Here is a 16,108-nt window from a genome sequence, read left to right as displayed (position 1 = left end):
GATCCCAGGAAGATATAGATGGGATGCAGGGTATCTGAGTTTCGGAAGCAAATACGGACGGCGCTTTGCAGGACGCGTATGTATGTAGGAACTGACAGGAACGTGTTGACTGCGTCTGTCGCGGACGCAAGGGACGATATCGCGTATGTCAACCTGCTTTTGGTGCCTATCAACAGGGAGAAGGGACTCTAGGCTCTCTAGCTTTCGTCGTCCTGGGCCCCTACTGTGAATTTTTTGCGCCCGGCTCCCGTGAGCTTTTGTAGCTTGACCCTGTCCAGCTGTTCCCCTACCTTCTTTTCGATCCTCTCAATCTCCTCTTCAGGATCGACGGCTTCCGCGTTCGCGAATTCCAATACTAACCTTCTGCCAAGCAAGTGCGTGTTCTTCAGCGCATCCATGGCATTTTCCGCTTCGCGAGCGCTTACAAAATCAGCAAAACCGAATCCACGAGCAGATCGATCGAACTTTTGAGGCACGCGCACAGAGCGGAGCTGGCCATATGCCCCGAAAAGAGATCTGATGTCCTTTTTCGTGGCTTGGAATGGCAAATTCTTGATGATGATCTTAGTACGTCGAGCAGCGATCTTCTTTGCTGTATCGTCACGCCTCCTCTCCTCCGCTGCATCCATGCCCTTATGAGATGCCCTTACTACCAATGCGTGTCGGTCGAGGGTGTAGCCATTCATAACAGCGAGAGCAGCCTGCGCCTGCGCTTTCGTCTTGAAATCGGCAAAGCCAAATCCCATGCTCAGTGTTTGACCCGGGTTCTTGGGGTCAGGTTTGGTTTTGATTCTAGCAGAAACGAAGCCATCCAGCGGCCTGAACGCTTCTACCAAAGACTGGTTAGTTGTAGAAAAGTTAAGGTTCTTGACGAACAGCGTCGCGGTGGCCAGATTCTGTTCATCCTCTTCATCCGCAGCAAAGGTATCCGCCGTTGAGAAGCCTTGAGGGACAGCTTTGGCTTCTGGCAGAGGGTTTTGGGGCGGCACATTCGACTCGAAGAGGTTCTTGGGTGCCTTCTCCAGGAAGATGATCGAGTCTCCAAGTTTGCGGTATGCGAGTCCTTTGAAGGCTTTCTGCGCTTCGTCCGGCCGTGCAAATTCCACGATGGCTATCGTGCCGCTCGGGGGCATCAAGAGCCTGGTAAGTTGTCCGAATGGCTCAAACAGCTTGCGGAGGTCTTCACTCTTTGTGCCATACGAGAAGTTTTTTACTAGAATTGCGGTGTTCCCACGCTCACGCTCTTTGAAGGAATCCAGATTTACGCCATTTGCTTTGAAGTAGGCTTTCGTCTCTTGGATCACATGCGTTTCCGCATGGGCCTGCTTGACTGCAGCATCGGCTGATGTGGGATCCAAAAGGTCAGATTTGGAAACACCGATCCGTTCAGCAACTGAAGACATGACGGCGTCGGCCTGTAAGGATTAGCTACATTCATTCGAATCAAGAACAATGTACTCACGTTCATGTACAGCGAGTTCCAGCTAAATGTAGAAGAAGTAGCGTCTTGCTTTCGCTTGATCTGCTTCTGCTTCTTCAACGACAACTTCGACAGCTCGTGCTCATCCAGCTTGTGCGTCTTCTTTTCTGATGCCGGCAGAATGTGAAGTAACCGACCCTGGAAATGCTTGCCATCGAGATTTTTGTACGCTTCGACAGCAGAATCGGGACTAACATACTGAACGTATGCAAATCCTTTGCTGGTGGTTGATCGCGTATCGAATGCAATGTGAACCTGAGGAACCAGAACATTAGCAATTGTTCCGAAACAGCTAGTCGAGAATAAACAAAAAGGAAGCTGCTTTATCAGATAACGGGAGGCATCTACTAAAATTCTCCCTCCTGAATCACATCACTTGTTTTTGCATCGGATGTCCCTATCAGTAGATATCATCATTCAAGCAGGGGTACACCGTAAGGTGGATACATGTATTTGAGAAAAAGTAAAAAAAAAAAAGTAGCCTTACCTCTTCGAGTTTGCCAAACGGTGAGAACAATGGCTGAAGGTCGGACTCTTTCGTGTCGTAAGACAAGTTCCGAACAAACAATCGTGCAGAAATGCGAATGTTCTCAATATTCGTATCAACCTCTGGGGCGGTGGGCGCTTTCTCGGAGCTATCAACAGCTGGCTTCTCGACGTTTTCAACATTAGGCGTGTCAATAGTCGAGTCAGCCATCGGCGCATCATTCGACAGAGGTGCAGGGGCGGTGAACGCTGCCTGTTCATCCTCATCGAGAAGACCGAGAAGACGACTTGTCTTTGAGCGAAGCCAATCAGAATCAGAGACAGGTTCAGTTGTCTGGTCCTGCTGTTCCTCATGCTTCTCATCGCTGCCGTCGGGCGCTGACTCGACATTTTCTTCACCAGCGTTCGGTGAGCCACCCACATTCTCTGAAGCATATGAGTCCGTCTTCGAGTCCTGACTCAACTTTGCCTTCTTCCTCTGAGCGTAAGTCAGTTCCTCCTGGGTGTGATCATCATCGGCAGGCTGCTCCTTTGATTGTGAGTCCGTTTCAACCGGGGGAGGAATTTGATCATCATTCGCCCATGTTCGGGTCTTAGAAGGCTGCTGGATCAGGGAGAGATACTCTTGGGTCTTGGGATCCTGGGGGGCAGATTCGCCATCGCGTTTACGCTTGAGGGTGCTTTCAGCGGCATCACTAGGCAGAGGTGTTTTACTGTTCTTCCCGGACTTGCGGGCATCAGGTTCTGCGTCAATCTAGAGTCATTTGGTCAGTTACAAGACCACCTTTACTGGTCAGCGAGCTCGACGGGGAAAACAAGAAGCAGGACAAGGTAGGCAAGAGGAAGACATACCGGCTTAGCAATGTCTACTGAAATCTTGGACATCTTCATATATGTCTTATTGAAGTAAGAAACAGCTTGCTGGGCCACTTCGGAGCTTTTAAAGCCCACGAAGCCGATCCTGCGTTTCGGCAGGACATGAGCATCCGTGACTTGGAAGCGGGTTGCAAAGTGTTTCTTGAGTTGATCATTCGATAGAGTCGGTGGAAGGCCAGAGACAAATACTCTTGTGCTCTCCATGGCTGTGGTTTGTGGGCTTTTCAAAGCCACTTGCAGTATGAAGAAAGTTGAAGCTTGAAAAGTTTTTGGCCGTCTTTTTTTTCTGCTTTCATACTGCCGAGGGCGGTGAGATATGTGGGCGGTGGTCAGTGCGTGTTCGCGCGGAGTTTCCAGCGCAGCCGCCAAACAATCAACAAGCTGAACCACACGTCTGCTGAACAGATACTGTGAATCATTGCCGACTCTAATTGCTATCAACTGCTTGAACTTAATCGCCTGTGTTACTATTTGCGCTCAACTACACTCAAGATGGCCGCCGAAAAGAAGGACAAGCTGGAACGTAAGTCTTACAGCACCATACAAGCTGCCCCTCGGGTTCGACTAACGCGGACTCTAGCCCAAATCAAGTCTGTTGACATGGTAAGAGCTTCCCACTACGAAGATGAATTGACGCTTATAATGTGCTAGTCGGAGGACATGCAGCAAGAGGCTGTTGAAGTTGGTACGGATATATGAGCACCTTCGGCGGTTTGAGCAATTTGGGCTAATTTGTTTAGCTATCGAGGCAATGGAGAAGTACCACATTGAGAAGGTATGTTTCTTGCAGATTCTTGTTTAACTCATGCTAATGGCGCCTAGGACATTGCCCAATACATCAAGAGAGAAGTCCGCGATCCCTACTTTGCCTACGATGATCCCCGAATCTTACAATGAAAACAGTTTGACTCCCGCAAGGGCGCAACATGGCACTGTGTTGTTGGAAGGAACTTTGGCAGCTTTGTGACACACGGTGAATACAGCTGGATGATCTTGGACGATGGGCGCGAACTGACGTCTTCCAGAAACCAAGCACTTCATCTACTTCTACCTCGGACACTGCGCCATTCTCCTCTTCAAGACGCAATAAAGCCTGCGAAAACATACCCACATCAATCGCTGGACCCTAGAAGCGCCATCCGAGCTTTCAAAACGCCATGCTGCTTCGCACCTCCAATAAATACCACTTTTGTTACGATTCCCCTATCGCATTGAGAGGGTGCTTCTAGGCCAAACGTGATACATCTCTTCTTTAAACCTCCTGTTACTATATTTGCTGTTCGGTGTTATTATTGGTAAAATCTATTGTCTCGGACTTATACTTTGATATATCCCGTATCCTCTGTCATCGACATGTAAACACATATTCATAGTCTGCTCTACTCTTTCACTCACTCCAACAACATCTCGGGCGACACGATGCCCAACTCATCAAGCTTAACTCACCAAAATCTGGGCAGGTGAAGGAATTCGTAAGGCACGTGCCATGCAGGCCTCATAAGTTAATGGGCGCCAAGAGCCAAGCCACAGCGCCACACGTCAACACCGGATGTCTCTTTAACTGCTGCCTTCACCCTTTATCTACCACCCGACTCCTCACACTCAGGCCCCAAATCCTCAATACCAGCCTCAAATCCATCTGCTGGAGCCAAAATCTTATTTTCTCCTTGAACGTCCTAGTCAGTCCGAGGCCCAACCACCATGGCTATCTGCATCACATTCGGGACGCATGGTTAGTACTGGACCCCGGATTCTTCGTCATAGTCCTCCACCCGAACCGGAGTACTAGTAAGGTACTCCGATACCCACCAGCCACTGACACGATCCCATAGAATTCACGTCCATACTCGAGGGGTACGAGAATGTTAGGGCTTATTGCTACAACTGTACGTTCTCCTTTCCTCTTCTCTTTCGTACATGGTTAGTCTTGCATGCTTTGCTTGAGCGGATCCCTGTTCCTGAGCCACATATCAACCTCGGATTGGAAGTAAGTAGAACAATGACTAATATGGATTGATGCTGGCAGGTAATCACTGGAATGGGCGGTGTATAACACGATGGTACGTTCCCTGTCCTTTAACTAGAATATATCAATAGCTAACATGGAATCTTAGGCCGTTCTTCACAATCTGCTTCATTGTATACCTCCCCTTATCATCGAGACTCAACTCTCGAAGTCAAGCTGCACTCATGAAGAAAACAAACTAACCCATCCCACCTACATTACAGCCTCTCATCCCATTAGCACTACACAAGTACAAAGAAGTAACCTGCTACACATGCCGCTTCACACAAGACCTCCGGTACGTCTCAACTCACCTCACTCCATTCAATCCAACTTCAAATATCCCTCCCCTCCCTCCCAAACCAAGCCCCCTCCATCCAATCCATTAACAACGCACAGCGACCGCCCCGACATAACACCAGATACGCGACCCCCACCAAACGTATGGGGACCGCAGCCGCCACCGCAAGCGCACTATGGCGGTCATCCGCCGCACTGGCAGCAGCAGCAGCAGGGACCGCCTGTTGCGTCTGGATCGGCGTCGCCGCCGCCGCCGCAGCAGTATGGGTATAAGTAATTGAAGCCGAGTAGGCAAGGGAGAATGGTTAATGGGGGCGGTGAGGTGTGAGGTGTGATTGTTGTCTCCGGGGGTGATTTGGGAAGAGATGGGGAAGGGGAAGATATCGACGTATGGATGGTTTCTTTCATTTGTTGTTCACTGGGGCATGTTTCATTATGAAGCATTATGGCTCGGTGCGGGCTCTTATTCTTGCTTCTCTTTTTCTTCTTCATATACTTAGGGTTTCGTTCAGGTTGGACGGTGTAATGATAGTTGTGGCAGGAGCCGAGACACAATGATGAGATTGGCATAACTTAGATCTACTAGATATGGATAACCCCTATCTGGATAGAACCATTGAAAAGAGAACTATGGCAATTACTATCTAGGTAAGTCAAGTATCATCTCCATAAACGAGTGGGGTATACATTATCAAACACATAACGCAAGCCTGCCTGCGGAACAATCGCTGGCTACCGGGGCCAGGCTCGCTCATAACTCATCCAACACATAAAAAGAAACCCATGTTATACTCAATCCCCAAATTATCTACTGGACATCCTTAGGCTCCGCCTTCTCAGTCGGCGTAGCCACACCAGACTCCTCCCCTTCTCCCTCCCCCTCCAACGTAGTTTCCTGCCCAGCGTTTCTCCAGGGTTTGCCCACCGCATCAAGAGCCATCATCCTCGCAACACGGAGCATACTACTGCGCCCCTCCCAAAGCGGGAAAATGATAACCCCAAACGCCGTCCCAAAGAGCCAAATAATACCGACAACAATCCACCCCGTGAAAAACCCCTTACTGAAGACATATTTACTCCCATACATGGGGATAGGCCAGAGAAGAAGGAAGCATATAACCATTCCAATCGTGAGGCCACGCGAGATGAGCGCTGCGCGGTTGAGTTTTTTGGTCTCTTCTTCTTCTTCGACGGCGCTGGTGCGTGCTTCGCCGGGGACGAGCTCGAGGTTGACGTGCGCGTTTGCTGCTACGTCCGAGTCGTCGACCTTGCGGATTGCGCGCATGGTTTCGTAGTCGTAGTTTTGGGGGCCGAAGAGGTAGGTTAGGACTGGGGAGAAGACGACGGGTGATAAGAGGGCCGCGACGTTGCCTGCTAGCATGGGGTAGTTCGCGCCTGTGGTTTCGACGGAGAAGGTGCCGAATTCGGATTTGGTGGTTGTTAGCCAGGCGATTAGGGAGCAGGCGAGGCCTAGAACCGGGGATGCGGCTGCTGCGATCCAGTTTTGACCCTTCCAGACGAGCGTCATGGCGCCGGGGAAGACGGCGCTGGATATGATGACGCCCATGAGGAGGTAGAGGTATCCCATGCCGATGCCGGCGTAGTGGAGGCCTGTTGCGAAGGCGGCCATTGCGATTGCGAAGAGGACGCAGGAGGCGTGGGAGATCCAGACGAGGCGTTGACCTTTTGCTGTGGGGTGGATGTAGGCTTGGTAGATGTCGTAAGTGAGGATTGAGGAGACGGCAATGAGCTGTGCGGAGAAGGCGGATGTGACGGCCATGAAGATCATGAGGGTTGTGCAGACTGCGCCGGAGTAGCCGAGGAGTTCGACGGAGGCGAAGGGGAGGACCAGGCCGGCTGTTACGTCTGCGGAGGCGATGCGGCGGGTTCCCTCTAGAGCGAGGGCGGAGAGGCCCATTGTTGTGGCGCAGAGCCAGGGGATCGCAAACCAGCAGAGGCCACCGATGACATAGCCGGGGAAAGCGTGCACCGGGTGCGCGGCAATGGCCTTGTTGTAGTAGCCGTTGTCGAGGAAGACAGTGCCGAAGTTGCCGACGAGGTTGATGACCCAGAAAATGCCGCCTTCGCGGGAGTGCATTGTCAGATAGCTTCCTTCCGTGTTGCCAGAGACGGGGTTGCGCTGGGCAGCCTGGACAAGCAGGTCGTAAACCTTGCCGGGGGATCCGAGCTTGTCGCTGGTGGCGTATGCAGAGAAGGAGAAGATGAAGATGATCACGATGATAACGACCGTGTGCATGTAGTCGGTGATGAAGGTGGCTTTAATACCACCGAAGAGGGTGTAAAGCACAACACCGATAGGCAGAAGAAAACAGGCCGCAACTACTGGCACGCCAGTCATGGTGTTCAGCACCGCAGCACCACCAGTGAGCAGCATGGCAGTGACGAGGATGTTGGTCATCAAGCAGAAGACGATGAAGACGCAGTGCACTACAGTTCCATAGCGAGCGCGAATGGCCTCCAGGAAAGTGTGTGCATTTGGTGCGCGTCTCTTGAGCTCAATAGCGAGCGTTGCAAAGAGAATAATCTGGACGGTGGCACCTAAAGCTGTCAGCATGCCATTCCATGCCTCACAGGTCCAGACTAACCCGATGCATAGAAGAAGGGTCCTGAAGTGCCATACTGGTAGGCCACAGCAGTTGACTGAAGAAGAGTAGCTGCCCAAGTCCAACTACTCACGACTGCAGAGGCCACCAGACCTGACTTGACACTTCGTCCGGCAGTTGAGAACATTTCTGATGTGATAACTTCATGTTGATACCTGTGATTGTCAGCGCTAGCCACATATTTCGCCCAGGAAGTTATCATACCTCTTGAGAGACCAAGTGATGAAGATCATGACCAGGGCAAAAGCAAACCCCAGCCCGATAATGATACCATAACCGAACCCTTGGGAGAGGGGAGGCGAGAACACAATGGTCTCGACACCCTCTTGGTCGGGTGCAGCAGTGACAGCAACCATTTGGATAGTCAAGCAAGCAATGCAAACAATGCTTCAAGTTGCTAACTAGAAACGAAGGGCTAAGTCCCAATAGTGTGCAACGCTTCTTGACACGAACCGAATATCAGCGCAACAACTGGCGGATATAGGGTCCTAGATCTCCGATCCCGCAGAGAGAAGGATTAAGCAACGTCTCTTGCAGCCGCGATAGTCAAGAAATAATGTCGAAGCGATGATAAATAAGAATAAGAATGCATGATATAAGGCCCCGGCTCCAGCCCGAGCAGGCGTTGATAAGACCCATGTTAGTTTCGTAATGGAGGGCGAAGCTTGGCATCGGTTCTTTCTCCAGGTTGTCTCCGCTGGGACTATGAAAAACAGTGGAAAAGGAGAGTGAGTTGACCTCAGCTTGACGGCCGTTATCGTGGTGAGATGGAGAAGCTTGTAATCTTGCGCTGCCATTGGAGAATTGCAGGCTTATCAGCAGAGCTTCTTGCAGGATCATTGGCAGGGAGGAACAAACAGATAAGCGGGCCCGGTACAACGGCCCGGGCATGGCCGTCGTGCGCATTCAGTGGAAGTTCAATGCTGTCATTCAAAAGGGTAAAGCTTCACTTGCTGGGCTGATACTGATAACGGTTCTTACTCGATTCCACCACTAAAGTTGATATCTGGCTCTCCTCTCCCGCCATCTGAATGGTTCATTTCGCTTGATGCTGTCCCGCCCGGACCCTACTTCAGGGGTTTTAAAAGTCTATCATTATCGTGGTTAACTTCCCAGCGCTCAGGATACGGGGACATTGTGCTCACTCCGCGGAGTGCTCTGTAGTCTGTGCATGTCAAGCGATCGATCTACTCGCCTGAACTGTCTTCAGTTCCTATACGTCTGAGAGTTGCCCCCGTGCTAGGATCCGTATCAGCTCTCTCGGTGCCTGTGAGAGGGGCATTAGCATTGCAAATCTCCATTTGGAGTATGAATAGACCCGTTCCTTCCAGCCCTGAGGGTATTTGATGTCCCCAGTCCTGCCAGCAGATATTCCGATTACCTCCCGCACAAGGCGATAGACATGGTTACGTGCTTCACACTCTCCGTACTTCCACCGGCTCGCAGGCTAGCAAGTGCCACATGGTAAGGTACTGGGGAAAAGTTAGGCCCGACCGCCTGCAGGGACCGTCAGATTCACTGCAAGGTTATTTTGTGGCCTTCCCTCTTCCTGTCGTCGAGCCATCACGCTTTGTCCACCCCAGCCTGGCCCAGGTTACCAGGCGGTTTGGAGGGGCATTGGGCCGCTTCGATTTCCCCAGGCTAACGGGTGCCGACATTTTGGATAAGATCTTGAAAAAAACTAAGCATAGATTGCCGAGCGTACGTCCGTTCAAGCGCCGATGGCGGAGCCGGGGCGATTGGGATCGTGGGCGGAGGGGTCCAATTATAGCGTACTGAGACTGAGTTTGGCGATACTATACAGATGCATTGTTTCCCAACTAGACTAACTTGACTGACTCTGCATTAACATATGCGATTCCGAGCACCGAATGCAAACAAACAAATATTCAACGACACCCGTTCTGCAGACGGGTATTGGCTCTAAAAGCACTCCAGGGAAAATATCGGGTCGGGGGGGTCCATGACTGTGCGTTCCAGGCTCACCGGCGCATGGAACGAAGCAGATGAGAGAGTGTGGTAAAGGGGTATATGGTTTTCGAAGGTTCAAAGATGTTGAGGAGGTCGATTCGCGCTCCCCCGGTCACCGACGCGCTGAAGGACATCCGGGACTTCATCGAGCAATCACGGTCTTCGCGGCGAGATCATACTGCTCAGATGATTGCCCCTTATCCATAAAGCTCAATCGACTCGGGGAGACGGCGAAAGCGTGCGATAGGTTGATCAAGATTCTGCGCTTTACGAGGAGAATTTGCGAGTGATCTTGGCAATGACTGGACGAGCATCCGTTAGCCTTCAATTCCATCAACCCTCAGTATAATGTGTACATACCATGCAGACCAACAACGGAGAAGATGAAGCCCAGAGAAAGAACCAGGACAACGACAGGGTCGACCCTCAGACCGGGGCTCTCATCCGTGTACAGCTTGAGCATGGTGCTGGAGGAGCCGCCGGCGCCGGCGGACCGGGTCGAGCTAGGGCGGGCATTGCGAAGCTGCTCCTTATGGTCGGCGGCCGCGCGGCGACGCAGAGCAGCCCGGGGACCACCAGGGGGCGTAGGAGAAGAAGGGCGGTTGACGGAGGAGACGGCGGAGGCGGCGCCGGTGGACTTTGAGTCGGGGCCGGACTCAGCACCGGACGTCAATGGGGAAGCAGCGCGAGGAGAAGACTAATCGGGAAGTAAGGTTAGCATCATCGACTGGATCAGAGGCCATCGAGGCGGATGGTGGATGGAATCGCTCCGAGATATGAAGCTGCTTTGAGGATCGGCAAAAAGGGTCACCCACCATTGTGAGAGATGGAAAGAGCGAAAGTCGTGAGAGATTACAGACACAATATTGAAAAGCGGAAGACAATTGCGTTGAGAGAGTATAGAGGGAGTCGTGGAGAGGGGAAGAGTTGGAGTTTCAAGTAGTGAGGTGAGGTCAGGAGTTATCGAAAGGACACGATCACTTCCAGGTCGCTGGTATCGTAACGTCCTGTCATATTTCAGTCCCCCGGCTTCATCAGCCAACCACAACACTCCAAACTGTTCATATTAAATAATTACAGTACGCCTTTTGCCAGCTCGCCTCTCAAGCAAATCATAGGGGTCCAAGTCCAAGTTCATGAATTTAATCAAATTCGTGGATTCGACTAATCGTTACGATGTTACAGTTTGTGTGAATACAGTAAACTAATGAATAGTCTACTAGTATCTGACCAGTTCGAAAAATATGTATAGTCATAATAATTTTGACATAAGGGTAAGTAGCTGATATCCGAGCATAGAGATGTTCATCAAGCAAACGCTATGGGTACTTTAACTGACATATGGACAAGATCGAGTAATAAATAGAAGCAATCCGGACTGTATAGATGATAAGCAGTCGTAATAAACCCCAGAACAATGTAAGAAAAGGTATCATAAAGTAAATATTCGAAAGACGCCCTAACTGAATGTGCAAGTTGAATGTGTAGGCCGAGGCTTTGCCAATTAGGCGGCATATAAGGATTGCCCCAGTGAAAGGCCCCCTTTCGAAAATCGGTTGTCGTTCTTCAATCAATCATCATTCGGGTGGGCACCTGGCCGGCAACGTTGGACAACTCAATAGTGTTCTTCTCCGCATTCTTGCCATTCTTTTTCTTGTTGATGTGAGGCTTCAATCCCTTGTGGAAATTGTGCATGCAAATGCAAGCAATGATGATGGTCACCACAATCAAGATCAGAGTAATGACGGCGAAGAATGTAAGAGATCGCCGAGCAACCATATATTCGTTCTCAGTCGCTGGTTGGTACATCCGGACCAATTTGAATAGGAAATACGCCATAGCTGCAAAGTAAAGAAGCTATCACGTTGTTAGTGAACACATACTGATGGTTTCATGGACAAAGGACATACAATAATAGCAATCATTCCAACTGAGCTCTCACGCCGCACGAAGAACGCCGCCGCGAGGAGAATCAAGATTGTAACTGGTATGGCGGCAATGGTGAGGGAGAACTCAATATCCTCCTTGTTTGTGACAATGACAAGGAATTGAACCGTAAAACCAAGGAAGAAGAACAAATCGAATTTGAGCAGCGCGATGTAAATCTGTGGAGACATCAGTGTTCCGCTCAATAAGCGAAGAATTCGATTAACAAACCTGATATGTTAGATAACGGCGCTTCATACGCAGATCAGCGCTGATATGCTTGTAGATGGACCATGCAAATTCATCATAAAGCTTCCAGGCAATAATCATCATCAACAGCGTACCACAAGCCACGATGATCGGAATAATAATCAAGAAGGGTTGTGTCTCGCCCCAAATGTCGGCACTAACACCATCGTTGACGGTCAAAATGTCCACGGCTTCCTTGACTTGCTGAACTTGGACGGCTCCATAAATCAAAAGCCCGATGTTGCACACACAGAGACCAATGACTTGAATGGTGTTTTTAAGCCGCAGGGCATCGTACACGAGGACCAGTTCGTAGATGAATCCGAAACTGTATAACGCCAAGAAAGTAGGGACCGTTTTGGTTGAGGGAATGAGTTCGGCAGCGGGGGTGAGTTGAATCTGGAAATTCGCGAAAACGTAGCTGCAGAATCGACCTGAGCGTTAGCCGCCAGAACCAAAGGAAAACTGTCTGCATCGACGGACGCCATACCATTCCAGGGCGAGAGTTATGATTGTTTGGATGAATGTGACGATGGCGAAAGACCACGTCCACAAGGAATTTGGTTTGTACATCTTTTTTCGTGGCGGGTTTGGGGATACATTTGCGTATCCTTCTCTTCCGCGAAAACCACCTTGATCTCGTCTAAATGCTGGATCGAAGGACCCTCCTAGGAGAGAAGCTCTCGATGTGTGAGAATAAATCTTGACAATTTGCTCCGTGACGGAGCTAGAGTCCTCCGGAGGTTCGTGCTGTGGATACAATATGGCGGTTTACCACCCTTTGCGGCGGTAAGCAGACCGGAAGCGAATTTTCGTGAAGGTCAGGAGGAGGTGTTTTAGACGGTCGGGCCCTGTTGTCCCACGGCAAGCCAGACACTGTCTCGCTTTCCGACAGCCGTTGAAGGTCTCAAAAGGTCAGATCTCCAAAGTACCGTCGGCACCGAGGACGAACTCCCTCAGCGATCATATAATCCCCAAAAATCCTCCTGCGGTCGACCGAAGGACGGAGGATGAGAGGGGCTGAAGAGAGAGAGCCCGGTCGCAGAAGAACGCTGGAAGACGATGGATGGCTTTGATCTCCTCACGAAAATGCTGGTGGTTGCCAAGCCGCCTGTGAAACGCCTTTTTGTTGGGCGGGGAGGCTCACATCGATCGTAAGGAGAGGTCGAGGGCTGAGCTGCAGGCACTGGTGAAAATACTGAAAACCAGTAGGGCTGATATCTGAATGATGAAAGCGAGCGACGATAAAAACGAGAGTAGCACCGGCGTGTTAGAAAGAATGAAGAAGATCGACCGAGTCGACACGGAAGTAAGGCTGGGACTGAGAAAGAGAAGAAAAAAGTGGACAAAAACGAAGATAATCAAAGGAACCAAAACTTGGGGACGCGAAACAGCGGAAGAGTCCGGTAATTTCCAGCCAGCAGAAGTTGCTGGGCTGTGAGAACCGCACTTTTAAGGAGAGGATCCGGTGGGCCTCCCAGGCACACCTTTACGCGGTCCAGAGTCCAGACTGCCAGATACCAGTGGCCCTGACAGCTAACGGTGCCCTTTCCTCTTTCCTCCAAACTATTTGACTGCTCCCCCCAGTTCAATTTCATTAAATTATCCCGTTATTTGGCTAAAAATATGCTATTGTTGTGCCGTCCCTGACACGGCTTGCATTTGTATAACACAGAACTTCCAATGTTTCTTATAAACACCGTTCCCCATGCTACCGTACTCGTTCTCGTGAGTGGACTCCTTAGCCCAAGTTTGTCATTAATCATATCTTCTTCGGCCTAGAGGCTAGAGCCGAAACAAATCAGATCAGCGCTCGAAATCAACGTGGATGTGCTCTGTCTTCCACGTTGATTGTTTTGATGATCTTGAACCGTGTTTGTCGGATTACCAAGTTGTTGGCTATTTTTAGGCGTTCAGGCACGTCCCTGCAGAGGCTCGATATTTATTGACTGTAACGCAAGGCCAGCCTGCATATTAACCCTATATAATATCATTACGGCTGCGAATCCGCTGCATACAGACGGGTCATTCCGTCATTCAGTTCTCCTAGTCTTCGAGGCCTAGATATTCTCCATCATCTCGATCCCTTAGTATTGTGCAATTCGAGTGGACTATTGGGTAAACGCATCAATCGGACTAGTCTTGAGTCAACAAAAAATTACGAGGCTGCAGTACTGGAATCATGGAATGGAAGCAAGGAATCGCCATCTGGTAAGGCTGGCATGATTCTAGACCGTGCCTGATAATCCTCATTAAAGCTCGTCTCGGATGCTGTGGAGTGTGGCAGTGCCTGAGACACGAAAGCCACTTTGCAAGCCACTTTTTGGCCGAGCGAGGCTACGGGAAGTGGCTTGACTGCGCAAAGCCGTCATGAGCATCATCAAGGGTCAAATTGTCAATGCTATCTACTCCGTGGTTACTCTTCGTTATGAGGTCACTTATCCCAGTGCGATCTTTTGAGATCGCTGAAAATGTCCCGTACGTTTAGTTGTGATCGCGCGTGCAAATTGCAGACTGCAACAGATTTCGCCCGACTGCCGAGATATATAAACGCTCGGTCGCATTGGCAGGAGAATTGAATTGAGCCACTCAAGGTTGATGGGGGGATGACGGCTTGGTAAGTAGTCCGGTTGGGCTGGATATGGTGAATTGGGGGGCTTGATGCAGTATCGAGGCGGCGATGAACAGCAATGCAGGTAGGCAAATGGGAACAGGAGCAGGCTATGCAACGCTGTTCCATAAAGATGGCGCTTTGTAAAGACTGGCCTTCCTTTGTCGGGGGTTCTTCATGTTAAATCCATAACGGCATACCCCATAGTTACCTGCGAGTGACACAGCATACAGCATGCGTCTATCGCCAATCCCATGCTGGACCTCCACGACTGCATGTCACCTGCCAAGTGATGTTGTCAACTTCCTGAGCTCAACATCTAGGCGAGCCATGTGGCTGCCGGCAACTGCTTCGCCCCGCGGAAGTTGGGCCCTGCATGCAATCTTACCCTCAGACATGCTGAGCTCTGCGCGGTGCTCAAGTACTGTGCGGAGTAGTATTATCGCAGCAAACCAAGCCCACCCATGAACATTACGTTAAAAACAGACCCTGAGGGAAGATATGGCTAGTTAAGCAGGAGACAAAACGAAGCACCCTGGACTATAGGCACGTGACTTTCCCAAGCCCGCACACCCACAGACAAACAAGAACAGAAGGCGGTAAGCATCCATCGTGACTCAAAAAACAAAACCTCAAAAAAAGCTTTCCTCTCTTCCTTTCTCTCTTCAAGCGCCATCCCCCCAATGCCGCGTTTCTTTGCTACACACGACGAGACTCACCGTCCCGTCCGAACCATGATGCACCTATCATGCGTTTGATACCCGCAAATGAGAAATTCGGAGTAATCTTCACTTCACGAACCCGCCTTTTTTCCTGGGGTCAGGAAAGAGGCCGGTACTACCCGCAAGGGTCTCATGTGATTTGATCTGATTTATTCAGCACATCTGCAATTGGCATCAGAAACATCGGGGCAAGGCCACACCTTGGTTTCCCCATGGGAGAGTCGTTGCGAAGATTGTGTGTGCTTCATCCATTTTTGTTGATGGGCACGACACTTTAGTGCAATACGCGGCATGCTCTGCGCCCATTTCCTTTTATGGTCGGGGTGCTGGTATAATTCGATTCCGATTATTCCGGGGGGATGGCGCTTCACCTTTTTTCTTAGGTGAGTTTTGATTGACCTGACTGGGAAGAGTGGATTGGTTTTGGCCTTGCTAATATGTTGGGGTCTGGGGCTTGTGTCCCTTAGGGGTTGTTTGGGGTTTGAGGAAGACGGGAGTGGGTTATCGTGTGGGCTATATTGGGCTTGCTTGTTACGGAGGGGATCGTATAAGTATGCTGAACAGTACGTACCCATAATACCAGATGAATTCGAATATAAACCCGGAAGTCTTTTTCGACATTGAAGAGCCTGATTGAAGGTGGACTGTAACCAAGTAAAGCGTAATAGCATCAATCGCTTGATATCTAAAATGGATATAATAGTAAAGACGTCTACTAGTACCCTTAACCTCAGGATACCTGTGTCAACATACAGGAGTATTTTCGTAGATTAAAGAAAAACAACAATAAGTCGACAGGAAGAAAGAGGTGTGCGTGCTCATCGCCCCCACCTCCATCTCCAATGCATGCATGCGTCC

At 50.2% G+C, this 16,108-nt stretch overlaps 7 protein-coding genes across 7 annotated transcripts; 2 read left to right on the top strand and 5 right to left on the bottom strand.

The window, feature by feature from the left end:
* Window positions 1-28: 28 nt before the first annotated feature.
* Window positions 29-3,089, bottom strand: mrd1 (RNA-binding ribosome biosynthesis protein MRD1). The gene is made up of 4 exons (XM_073765340.1): window positions 2,819-3,089; window positions 1,968-2,720; window positions 1,463-1,735; window positions 29-1,415 (listed from the first exon to the last, which is right to left on the bottom strand). The coding sequence occupies exons 1-4, from the start codon at window positions 3,044-3,046 to the stop codon at window positions 198-200; spliced, it is 2,472 nt and encodes an 823-aa protein (XP_073615367.1). The 5' UTR covers window positions 3,047-3,089; the 3' UTR covers window positions 29-197.
* A 124-nt stretch (window positions 3,090-3,213) lies between these two features.
* On the top strand, window positions 3,214-4,279 carry BDV17DRAFT_263739 (dynein light chain DYN2). Its single transcript, XM_073757933.1, has 7 exons — window positions 3,214-3,365; window positions 3,423-3,445; window positions 3,494-3,527; window positions 3,583-3,617; window positions 3,665-3,691; window positions 3,746-3,815; window positions 3,868-4,279. Exons 1-7 carry the CDS (start codon window positions 3,335-3,337, stop codon window positions 3,930-3,932), a joined length of 285 nt encoding a protein of 94 aa, XP_073615366.1. The 5' UTR covers window positions 3,214-3,334; the 3' UTR covers window positions 3,933-4,279.
* Window positions 4,280-4,543: 264 nt separating this feature from the next.
* On the top strand, window positions 4,544-5,424 carry BDV17DRAFT_291454 (rhodopsin family protein; the record flags this gene model as incomplete). The annotated part of the gene is made up of 6 exons (XM_073762142.1): window positions 4,544-4,574; window positions 4,675-4,728; window positions 4,869-4,902; window positions 4,957-4,981; window positions 5,072-5,145; window positions 5,247-5,424. 6 exons carry the CDS (start codon window positions 4,544-4,546, stop codon window positions 5,422-5,424), a joined length of 396 nt encoding a protein of 131 aa, XP_073615365.1.
* Window positions 5,425-5,795: 371 nt separating this feature from the next.
* Window positions 5,796-8,332, bottom strand: BDV17DRAFT_91632 (sodium:solute symporter family protein). The gene is made up of 3 exons (XM_073765339.1): window positions 7,976-8,332; window positions 7,754-7,926; window positions 5,796-7,706 (listed from the first exon to the last, which is right to left on the bottom strand). Exons 1-3 carry the CDS (start codon window positions 8,125-8,127, stop codon window positions 5,956-5,958), a joined length of 2,076 nt encoding a protein of 691 aa, XP_073615364.1. The 5' UTR covers window positions 8,128-8,332; the 3' UTR covers window positions 5,796-5,955.
* Window positions 8,223-8,982, bottom strand: BDV17DRAFT_91624 (uncharacterized protein). Its single transcript, XM_073765338.1, has 2 exons — window positions 8,917-8,982; window positions 8,223-8,860 (listed from the first exon to the last, which is right to left on the bottom strand). The coding sequence occupies exon 2, from the start codon at window positions 8,675-8,677 to the stop codon at window positions 8,318-8,320; it is 360 nt and encodes a 119-aa protein (XP_073615363.1). The 5' UTR covers window positions 8,678-8,860; window positions 8,917-8,982; the 3' UTR covers window positions 8,223-8,317.
* A 1,027-nt stretch (window positions 8,983-10,009) lies between these two features.
* BDV17DRAFT_291452 (SEC61-beta family protein) lies at window positions 10,010-12,490 on the bottom strand (the record flags this gene model as incomplete). Its single annotated transcript, XM_073762141.1, has 6 exons — window positions 10,010-10,044; window positions 10,103-10,439; window positions 11,336-11,599; window positions 11,653-11,847; window positions 11,900-12,338; window positions 12,408-12,490. 6 exons carry the CDS (start codon window positions 12,488-12,490, stop codon window positions 10,010-10,012), a joined length of 1,353 nt encoding a protein of 450 aa, XP_073615362.1.
* Window positions 12,491-15,301: 2,811 nt separating this feature from the next.
* Window positions 15,302-16,043, bottom strand: BDV17DRAFT_91453 (uncharacterized protein). Its single transcript, XM_073765337.1, has one exon. It carries the CDS (start codon window positions 15,919-15,921, stop codon window positions 15,400-15,402), a length of 522 nt encoding a protein of 173 aa, XP_073615361.1. The 5' UTR covers window positions 15,922-16,043; the 3' UTR covers window positions 15,302-15,399.
* Window positions 16,044-16,108: the final 65 nt, after the last annotated feature.

This window comes from Aspergillus undulatus (genome assembly GCF_047715775.1).
Source record: "Aspergillus undulatus strain CBS 261.88 unplaced genomic scaffold BDV17scaffold_25, whole genome shotgun sequence".
NCBI classification, from domain to species: Eukaryota; Fungi; Ascomycota; class Eurotiomycetes; order Eurotiales; family Aspergillaceae; genus Aspergillus; species Aspergillus undulatus.
Note: the sequence above shows the minus strand (reverse complement) of the source record. Positions and strands in the feature narration are given on the sequence as shown.

What these genes read in the sequence shown, in the direction of transcription:
- BDV17DRAFT_91624 (XM_073765338.1), bottom strand. Translation starts at nt 8,677, where the DNA reads ATGCGCACGACGGCCATGCCCGGGCCGTTGTACCGGGCCCGCTTATCT.
- BDV17DRAFT_91453 (XM_073765337.1), bottom strand. Translation starts at nt 15,921, where the DNA reads ATGCTATTACGCTTTACTTGGTTACAGTCCACCTTCAATCAGGCTCTT.
- BDV17DRAFT_91632 (XM_073765339.1), bottom strand. Translation starts at nt 8,127, where the DNA reads ATGGTTGCTGTCACTGCTGCACCCGACCAAGAGGGTGTCGAGACCATT. An exon ending in ATCACTTGGTCTCTCAAGAG is followed by an intron (nt 7,927 to 7,975) that starts GTATGATAACTT and finishes TGACAATCACAG; the next exon opens with GTATCAACATGAAGTTATCA. An exon ending in ACCCTTCTTCTATGCATCGG is followed by an intron (nt 7,707 to 7,753) that starts GTTAGTCTGGAC and finishes TGACAGCTTTAG; the next exon opens with GTGCCACCGTCCAGATTATT.
- BDV17DRAFT_263739 (XM_073757933.1), top strand. Translation starts at nt 3,335, where the DNA reads ATGGCCGCCGAAAAGAAGGACAAGCTGGAAC. An exon ending in AAATCAAGTCTGTTGACATG is followed by an intron (nt 3,446 to 3,493) that starts GTAAGAGCTTCC and finishes ATAATGTGCTAG; the next exon opens with TCGGAGGACATGCAGCAAGA. An exon ending in AGAAGTACCACATTGAGAAG is followed by an intron (nt 3,618 to 3,664) that starts GTATGTTTCTTG and finishes AATGGCGCCTAG; the next exon opens with GACATTGCCCAATACATCAA.
- mrd1 (XM_073765340.1), bottom strand. Translation starts at nt 3,046, where the DNA reads ATGGAGAGCACAAGAGTATTTGTCTCTGGCCTTCCACCGACTCTATCG. An exon ending in CGTTTGGCAAACTCGAAGAG is followed by an intron (nt 1,736 to 1,967) that starts GTAAGGCTACTT and finishes CTGGTTCCTCAG; the next exon opens with GTTCACATTGCATTCGATAC. An exon ending in GGAACTCGCTGTACATGAAC is followed by an intron (nt 1,416 to 1,462) that starts GTGAGTACATTG and finishes TAATCCTTACAG; the next exon opens with GCCGACGCCGTCATGTCTTC.